General features: G+C 44.1%; 1 protein-coding gene across 1 annotated transcript; it reads left to right on the forward strand.

Moving 5' to 3' along the window:
* The first annotated feature begins 4,061 nt into the window (after window positions 1-4,061).
* LOC136499706 (uncharacterized) lies at window positions 4,062-4,496 on the forward strand. Its single transcript, XM_066495264.1, has one exon. It carries the CDS (start codon window positions 4,062-4,064, stop codon window positions 4,494-4,496), a length of 435 nt encoding a protein of 144 aa, XP_066351361.1.
* Window positions 4,497-10,225: the final 5,729 nt, after the last annotated feature.

Below are 10,225 nucleotides of genomic sequence, written 5' to 3' on the forward strand. Positions count from 1 at the left end.
AGTGTAAGGAGGTACGGGGCATGGAGGATTTCCCCCACACCCTTCCAAGACTTCATGGAGACCTTGTGGACCCGGCTCCTGACTCACAGTTTCAGCCACCCCAGACTAGACTTGGGGTGTACCAGGGCTGAATGGTAGAGTGGCATTATCCTAGGCTAGCAAGCGGCCGGAATCAGCCCAGTTGACAATGGTCAGCGAGGAAGGTGGATCTTGTGGTTATGTAAAACCTCTGCAGAGTGTATGGTTGATCGATCGATAGATGTGCCGACTTGTCGGCTATGGACCTTTCCTGGGTTTTGCTTAAACTAGATAGAGAGATGAGTCCTTCTCTTCTCCCCCTAGGAGTGAGTGTTTGGTCGTAGCCAGGGGCTACGGGCCTTGAAACAGTGCCGAGAGGGAGTTGGCCTGCCAACTGAGCGATGGTATGGTTATGGTATGGTGATGGTGTGGAGATGGTGGTATATCGATCCCAGGATCGAAACCTGGCTCTGGGAAGGGAATGGGGTGGAATGTGTATGGGAAATGGTGTTAAAACTTGACTATTACCTATATATTTACATGATATGCTAAATGCATAGGAAACCCTAGCCTTATAGGTTTCTTTTGACTATATCCAACTTGGATCCAAATCCACAAAGCAATGCTCATAGGGTTGGGAGTGGCTAGTACAAATCGTACTGATAAATTTTGGCACATAAGTTCTGCTGTGGAGTATAGCTCCGAGGAGTTTGATGGATGAGGGGTTCGTGCCTACGCTCGAGTTTTGGCGATCTTATCTTCAAGCTGTTCTAAATGAATGCTACTTTTGATTCCGCCAATGCGGCGATGTAATAATTTAAGTTCTTCCACACTATTTGTACTCTGATAATATTGTTGTATGGATGTGATAATCGACTGGAATTTGGGTAATATGATCTACCATGGTCTTATTACACTTCAACTCTGTGGTTTTCCCTTCGTGGAAATTGGGGTTGTTTCATCCTTGGCACAAAGCTGGTGGAATAAGTAGCTCAACTCTGCCAGCACTTGCCAGACATGCTCTGGGACATAGCCTCGAACCATCACCGGAAGAAGCCACTCAATCCATATGTGGTAGTCATGACTCTTCATCCCGTTGACTCGCAAAGTGCCTAAGTTAACTCCCCTCTTTAGATTCGTTGTATACCCATCAGGAAACATTAGCTTCTTGATCCATTCAAGTACTTCCCTCCTTTGGCCCCTTTTCAAGACGAAATCAGCCTTAGGCCTTCTCTAGGTCTTGCCACGACTAGGAGGTTGCATCTCTTGATTTGGTCTATCGCACAATGTTGCCAGGTCTACTCTAGCCTTTGGGTTGTCCTTAGACTTTTCAGTGTCCATGAGTGTTGCCCAAAGTGCCTCAGCGACATTCTTTTTAGTGTGCATTACATCAATGTTATGTGGTAGAAGAAGGTCATCGAAATAGGGGAGCCTCGTCATGCCCAAGATATGAGTCCACATATGCTGCTCACCATATCCCACAAAACCACCTTCTTCATTGGGCATGAGAGCACCTATCTAAGCATGAACCTTGGCACCATTCATCATCCACGGTGCAGGGTTTGTCACTTTGACACCTTTTGTAAAGTTCTTGATGTCTTGTCTGAATGGATGGTTAAGAGGTAGGAATTGATGATGTCTATTGAACGACGAATACTTGCCACCCTTCTGCAACTAAATAAACCTCACACCTTCCTTGCATATTGGGCATGGGAACTTCCCGTGAACACACCAGGTGCAGAATATCCCATACACCAGGAAGTCATGCAGGGAGTAGTGGTACCAAACATGCATTTTGAAGGTTGTCTTTGTAGCTCAATCGTATGTCCATACCCCTTCGTCCCAAGCATGGACCAATTCATCAAACACGGGCTCCATGAACACACCCATATTACTCCCTAGGTGTCCAGGAATTATCAACGACAAGAATACGTTATGTCGTTGAAAGGAGACACCAGGGGGAGATTAAGGGGGATAACAAAGATGGGCCAACATGTGTATGGGGCAGCCATCATTCCATAAGGATTGAACCCATCTGTTGCCAACGCGACACGTACATTACGAGCCTCATCTACTTTGTCACGATGTTTGTCATTAAAGCAGATCCAAGCTTCACCATCGGATGGATGTACCATCTTGTTAGGATTGTACCATTTGCCATTTTTGTGCCATGTCATCTATTTCGCGGATTCCTCGGTCATGTATAGCCATTGGATCCTCGGTAGGAACGGAAGGTACCGTAGGATTTTCATGGGGATCATAAGTTGCCTCTTCTTGCCATCATCAGAGTCTACCTCTAGGTACCTGGAGGATTTACACTTTGGATAGAACTTTGCATGCTCGTGTTCTTTCCTAAATGGGACGCACCCTTTCGGACAAGCATGTATCTGCTCATACGGCATCTTAAGTGCTCGAAGGAGTTTCTGTGACTCGTACATGCTCTTTGGCAGAATGTGACCCTCCGAAAGCAGGGTGCCAATCACGGCCAACATCTTATCGAAGCCAGGTCGACTCAAGTTTAACTCGGACTTCAACCCCATTAAGCGTCCAATGGCATCCAGTTGAGACACCATTGACCGATCGTGAAGGGGTTTCTGTGCCGAGTCCATCATATCGTAGAACGCTTGTGCGGCTGCCTCCATCTCCTCCTTCTCACGTCCCTCATCGAACTGTCCTTGGTGAAAGTCATCTAACATGTCTGCTACCCTGGCATCAGCATCAAAAGCCTCCACCCGTGGTCTCACCACCTCCTCTCTCATACGATGGGCTTCACCATGGTGGACCCACCGGGTGTAGTCTTGCGTAAATCCATTCTTCATAAGATGTTTACCCATTTCCACCATGTTTACCCTTCTCCTGTTTCCACATTTGCTGCAAGGACACAAAACTAGGCAATGTCCTTTAGCAGCGTTGCCAAATGCACTGTTCAAGAAAGCATCGGTCTTATTCATCCATTCCGTGGTGTAATCACTCTGACTTCTCTAGCCCATGTACATCCACTGACGGTCATCCATCCTCTAACATATGTATCAGCGAGTAATGTAACCATCAATTGCATCTACATGGTGTTCCTACTGTCTAATAGGTGAGGATAGGTCCTAATCCCACCCGCAGATGCGTAGATGAGGTTAGTTTCTATGCTCTACTCCTATCTGAGACATAATTTTGGCAGCACCTCCCCGTTGTTCTCCAGATACACGTCTTGCCAAAGAATAGTGTGTATCCGGAGAACAACAGGGAGGTGATGCCAAAACTCTATCTTAGACTAGAGCAGAACATGGGAACTAACCCATCTACGCATCCACGGGCTGTCCAAAAAGCGTGGACAATCCGAAATAGATACGGTCATAGATATGCAAAGATCTACATATCGCCAACCGTATCTCTTTCGAACGGGAGACGCCTAACTGGGTTACACGATCTACGACCATGATACAAAAAGAGGGGTTATACCTAGGGTGGCGGCGGAGTCAGGCTAGCGGGGCCATGGCGGGTCGGTGTAGTGGCGAGACGACACGGTGTAGGTAGACCGGCACGGTGGTGAGAACTCCGACTCAACTCCGATGGGCTCTTCTCTACAAAAATGGAACAAAATACTGTCATTTACAAAAAATTTCGATAGAACCTCCTCTGCACGGTGAGGTTTCCAAAACCTGTAAAAAACAATGGCATGATGGCCGACAAGCACATATGGCTCAAGAGAAGCCATGTAGTTTGGATATCAATCCATGCAGAAGAATATATCCAAGTAGTACCACTACTTGTACTACTACTTTCACTATTGCTACTACTACTACCATTGGTTCTACTACTACCACCACTATTGCTACAACTACTACCATTAGTTGTACTACTACTACCACTACTTCTACTACTACTACCACTAATTCTACTACTAATACTACCACTAGTTGTACTACTACTACCACTAGTACAACTAATACTACTACAACTACCACTACCTCAACAATAATTAGTGAGAAGGCATACCTGACGGGCGTCGGGGTAGGGGCGGGCGGCGTCGAGATCGGGCGGAGTTGGGGATGGGGTCGGGCATGGATGGCGTCGGGGCGGGCGGTCCACGGGGCGTGGCCGGGGGCAGGGCATGGCCGGGAAAAGGGCGCGGCCGGGGCGTAGGGCCGGCCGAGGTCAGGGCGGCGCGGCCGGGGGAAGGGCCGGCCGGGGGCACGGCGTGGCCGGCGATAGGGCGCGCGGGCAGCGCGGGTGGCCGGGCACGTGGGCAGCGGGCAGCGCGGCTGGGGGAAGGGCCAGCCGGGGGCACGGTGCGGCCGGCGGCAGGGCACGCGGGCAGTGGGTGGTGCGGCCGAGGGAATTGCTGGCCGAGGGCACGGCACGCGGGTGGCCGAGCGCTCGGGCAGCAAGGGCACGGCGACGTGGGCGCGTGGGCCGGTGTGGGCGCGGCGCTCGGTGCAGAGGCGGGGGCGGGCAGGCGTGGGCGCGGGGCTGGCTGGCTCTGACTGCCCGGCTGGCCAAAAATGCCTTAGTCCCCGCCCCGCGGCTTTGCCGAGTGCCGGATTAGGGAGGCACCCGGCAAATATTTGATTTTTTTAAAAAAATTTCTTTGCCGAGTGCCCCAGATCTAGCATTCGGCAAAGATTTAATTTTTTTAAAAAAAATTCTTTGCCGAGCGTCTCAGATCTGGCGCTCGGCAAAGAATTTTTTTTTAAAAGAAATACTTTGCCGAGTGCCCCTGGCACGGCACTCGGCAAAGATTTAATTTTTTTTTATTATTTCTTTGCCGAGTGCTCCTGTGGATGCACTCGGCAAAGAGGAACTTTTTTAAAAAAAAATTAAAACACTCTTTGCCGAGTGCCTTATGGACATCTTGTTCACGAAACATATCCGCGAAATTGCGTGTGAAGTATTTTTAAATTCTATAAAAAGCAAACGAAGTATGAAAATCATGAAACTTGTTAAGATGTCGTGATATCATATGTGGAGGCTATGATAAAAATTTCAGAAGATTTCGTGCACGTTGTCACGTACGATGCTTACAAACCAGGACATCTCTACATGTGATGTCCTGGTTTGTGAGCATCGTACGTGACAACGTGTACGAAATCTTCTGAAATTTTTATCATAGCCTCCACATATGATATCACGACATCTCAACAAGTTCATGATTTTTGGACTTCGTTTGCTTTTTATAGAATTTAAAAACACTTCACACGCAATTTCGCGCACATGTTTCGTGAACAAGATGTCCGAAATTTCGGGTCAGTTCCTGGATACGGCCTCTCACAACACTCACTAACATGACTATTAATTTTCTAATCATTAAACTCTACTATTCGTACCACGTGCAGTTCAAATTTTTAATTTTCGGAAAAATTCAAGTAAACGAAATAAAGTAACTAAATATATCAAAAAGCCACAAAAAATCCCCAAAATATAACTAGGAGTTCATGGTGCTTTAAAAGGGCTGCACAAAAAAATTGGAGACGAAAAACAAAAAAAAAACTTTGCCAAGTGCCGGGGCATGGCACTCAGCAAAGGGTGTCTTTGCCGAGTGCTAGCCATAAGGCACTCGGCAAAGAGTGTTTTAAATTTTTTTTAAAAAAAATTCCTCTTTGCCGAGTGCATCCACAGGAGCACTTGGCAAAGAAATAATAATAAAAAAAAATCTTTGCCAAGTGTCGTGCCAGGGGCACTCGGCAAAGTATTTTTTTAAAAAAAAAAATTCTTTGCCGAGCGCCAGATTTGAGACGCTCGACAAAGAATTTTTTTAAAAAAAATTTAAATCTTTGTCGAGTGCCAGATCTAGGGCACTCGGCAAAGAATTAAAAAAAATCAAATCTTTGCCAAGTGCCTAACAGCAGGCACTCGGCAAAGAAGGGCATGACCGAACGCCGTTTCGCGGGCAGCCTATGCCGAGTGTAGAGATTTTGCCGAGAGTCTGGCATTCGGCAAAGAAGTCCTTTGCCGAGTGCCCGTATTTGCCGAGTGCCCGACACTCGGCAAAGAAATCTTTGCCGAGTGCAATTCTTTGCCGAGTGCAGCACTCGGCAAAGGTCTTTGCCAAGTGCCCGATTTTTTACACTCGGCAAAGAATTTTGCACTCGACAAAGTCTCTGTTTCCAGTAGTGTACATCACTATTTTACTTAGTTGACACCCTAATTAGTAAACTTAGAAACTATGATAGTTTCTAGGTTAGGACTACCCTTAGCCACATGCAATTAAACGTGCATGCAGAAGATTAAGGAAACAAGTGCCAATTACAAAACGCCATGCATTCAGGATTATTCTTACAAGCCAATATTATTCACCTGCAGCTACAGCAAGCTATTGGAAGTGTTCAAGAGATCAATGCTGAATTCCAAGCCAAACAAATCAAGAAGGTCGTCCAAGGTAACCTCCACCCCATTTCAGCACAAGAAGCCCAGTACGCGAAGGTGAAACTAGGGGGGGAAGAGTCATTTGGGTATTCAGGGTATGTTTGGTTGCAACCCTGAATCTTTTGCGTGGAGAAAAAGATGCTGCTTGTTTGGTTGAAACTTACTGCCTGATCGAGAAAGGAGAGCCCTGGCGCCCTAGAGAGTCATGTACGGTGATTAGCTAGAGCCCGACAACAGCAAGCAGCAGCCAGGAGCTCAGGACTGCTCCAAGCAAATGCTTTCCAGGTAGACTACAGGCTGCAAAATTTTCAGGCAAAATTGGCCCAGGGGGCTGCATCAAAACACACTCTCATCAGCCCAGTGCAAGCAAAGTCATCTTTGGTCAACCCAAGCAAAGGCCTCTTTGGTGATTGGGCACCCTGTATTTAGCCCAAGCAAAATCTATTAAATCTTGTTAAGCAAATAATCACCCTCTCCGTTTTTGAATGCAAAAATTAATCAATGCGCATTAGCCAAATCGTGGCCGCTTCGTGCCTTGGGCACGTGTTTGTTAATATATCAAGATTTAATAGTATTTCACCTCAAGCAAGACTTGGTTTTTGCAGATCCGGTTATTGATCAGCAGCTCCTGTTTTTTTTTTCTTTAGGGCAACGCATTGAATCTGATTCTCCTTTTTATCTCCGGGTTACCATGGCTACGCTAGCAACAAGGACCACGGCAACATCCACAGTCAGTGACCCGCAACAGTAAAAGGATACACATTATTCGCCCCATGTTGATTCATCTTTGACGACAAGAATTCAGGCGACAACACAGTCAAGGTTAGTTAATTACCTTGGGCAACAATGCAGCGAATTTGTTGTTTCGCCAGCAGTAGTCTCGTCACCTTCAGTTATATATCATCTTCATTCTTCAGTCTGGGTGTCCAAATTAATCTGAACGAACCTCCGGCCACTTGATTTTCATTAGCTTCACCACACTACTGGAAATGGAAAATTTCGTGTCGTTATGAAACCGACAGAAAAATGCAAAAACCGACAAGAGAAATAGAAACCTAAACCGACAAGAAAAATAGAAAACTAATTTTCCTGTCGGTACACCGACAGGAAAATTCCGACAGGGTTAAAGCAACAGTAAATTAACATTTTTCTGTCGGTTTTTATTTTTTCCTGTCAGTATGCCATTTTTCTTGTCAGTTGGACGTCGAAAGGAAAATTATTAGTTGCCAGGTCTAGAGATTTATCTTTGTCGGAAGATGATGACAGGAAAAAGCTGTGCACCGACTGGGAATAATATCTCCTGTCGGTTTTGCCCCTTCAAAAAATAGAGTCTGGACCGACAGGAAATATGGTTTCTTTCCCGTCGACAACAATCCGACAGAAAATATAGATTTTCCTTGTCTACTCTCTCCTGACAGTATAATTACAACAAACCGACGAGAAATATTAATTTAGATTTTTCATGTCATTGAAGTCATCAGACCTCAAAAGAAACTCATTTATTCACAATTTCATACATTATTCATGATAATAGTACATGCACAAACATGACATCTGATTCTATAATTTCTTCAACTTGAACACAAATATATTGCATCAATTTGTCATCATCCACATGCCATACATATAGACTAGATGCCCTTAGTTGGCATCATTAGCCACAATTTAAGATGCCCATAGGTCTTGCATCCATAGCTACATAAATAATAATTTCGCAAAAGCATCAACTAGTTGATTGTCTTTCCAAAAAACTGGCATCAACTTGTTGGTTGCACCTTCACTATCTAAAGGTTAGAAGTGGCAACTACCAACAGCTTCTCCTACAAGCACAAAATGGCATTATCTATTTGTGATGACTCCCACCTTGGTGCATGGTTTTTGTTCAGTGTTTCCAATGCAACATTGAGATTGTCTTCATCGTGGCCATATGTGGCATTGTCATCATTGGTCGATTCCGAGCCAATATGAGAAGAACAGGTGGCCTATACATATATGAAAAGAAATATTAGTTAGATTGCTATAGGTAGGGATGAAAACGGTACGGATATTTTCCGGCCGTATTCGAAACCGAATCCGTTTAGAGGGGTTGAGATCTGTCCATATTCGAGTTCGGATATCCAACATCCGATACCGTATCCGTATTCGAATATCAAATCGCATATTTATAATGTCGATATCCAATCATATCCTATCCGACATAGTTGACCCTATCCGTATTCGAATCCGAATCCGGACAAAAATATGAAAACAAATGTAATATCGGTGATATCCATCCGTATCCAATCTGTTTTCATCCCTAGCTACAGGTAGTAGTAGTAGTAATCTTCCAGATGCTAACAACAACCAGTAGGTAAACACATTCCAGATGGAAGAAAGAGATTATTTGCCTTCAGCATGTACTACCAATTAGCCATTCATCAACAAAAATGTACGACCAATTGTCTGTCATCATTGGTCGATTCCGAGCCAACATGAGAAGAACCCGTGGCCTATACATATATGAAGAGAAATATTAGTTAGATTGCTATAGGTAGTAGTAGTAATTTTCTAGATGCTAACAACAGCCAGTAGGTAAACATATTCTAGATGGAAGCAAAGAGATTATTTGCCTTCAGCATGTACTACCAATTAGCCATACATAAACAAAAATGTACCACCAATTGTCCATCCCAAGGTGTACTTGTAGTTGTACCATAGATCTATCAAAGCATACAATCAGAACAAATCACTAATTTCAAATAATGCTCACAAAATTTATCACCAAGCAATATTACAGTCTCACAGAAGACGTCTTATTATTTCATTTAATACCTATTCATTCATAAGGAAAAAATCATACAATTCCCATTTGTCATCAATGCCACTCAACAATATTAGAAAAATATGTGCTGTTATCAAGTCATGTGAGAACAGAACAATGCTACCTATTTTCAGGGAATCAGATCTATGAAAATTAAGCAGTAAGTATAAGTGCATGATAACAACATTGGTTCAAAAATCAGTTGAGAGGAGAAATCTGGAGTGATTTCAACTGAGTCCCAGTCCATGGGAACTGAACCAATGCAAATATCTACCTTACGATTAGTAATCAATTAATTCAATTTAAGTCTAGTAGCTACGCAAGAATCAAGATGAGGCCACATCCTCACTGGTGGACTGCATGTTGTCATTCTGAATACCACATCAAAATTATAGTCATATAGTTGCCCAAATGCAAAAAAATGGGGGAAGCTAACAGTATGAATTAGTTGGTAATTTACTCACGAGTCACCACTTGGATAAAGAACCACCCGGCCAGATGGTGGAACAGGTTTAATTTGGTTCTAGTCCCTGGCTTCCTTCCTCGTTTTTCTAGGAGGCTCTATTTTGGGAGGGGCAGCAAGTCTAGTCCTTTGTGAGGATCCATTAGTAGTGGTTGTTCCTTGAGATGCACTTGTTTGGGTGGCTGTTTCTTGAGAAGTACCATTTCGGATCCATGCCTCCTAGGAAGACGATTTATATGTGCATGATAGATTCCACGAGCCATGTGCATAGGAATGATGAGTTAGAATATTGTATTCAATATTATACATCAGCTAAATAGAACTGAACAAATGCATAGGAACGATGAGTTAGAATATTCTATTCTATAACACCAAGCTGCAGCTACATAACACCAATTTCAGATTTAATATCACCAAGTTCAGATTACAGAAAATAGCTGCAGAATACATAACACCAAGTCCAGATTTAATATCAAAATAAGGTATAAAGGGTACATTTGATCCTATAAAAAGATGTGGCAAATGGTGTTGGTTGCTCATCTACTATAGGTGGATTGTCCACATCTAGATCAATCAGCATTTGATCT

This window comes from Miscanthus floridulus, chromosome 13 (genome assembly GCF_019320115.1).
Source record: "Miscanthus floridulus cultivar M001 chromosome 13, ASM1932011v1, whole genome shotgun sequence".
NCBI lineage: Eukaryota > Viridiplantae > Streptophyta > Magnoliopsida > Poales > Poaceae > Miscanthus > Miscanthus floridulus.

What these genes read in the sequence shown, in the direction of transcription:
- LOC136499706 (XM_066495264.1), top strand. Translation starts at nt 4,062, where the DNA reads ATGGGGTCGGGCATGGATGGCGTCGGGGCGGGCGGTCCACGGGGCGTG.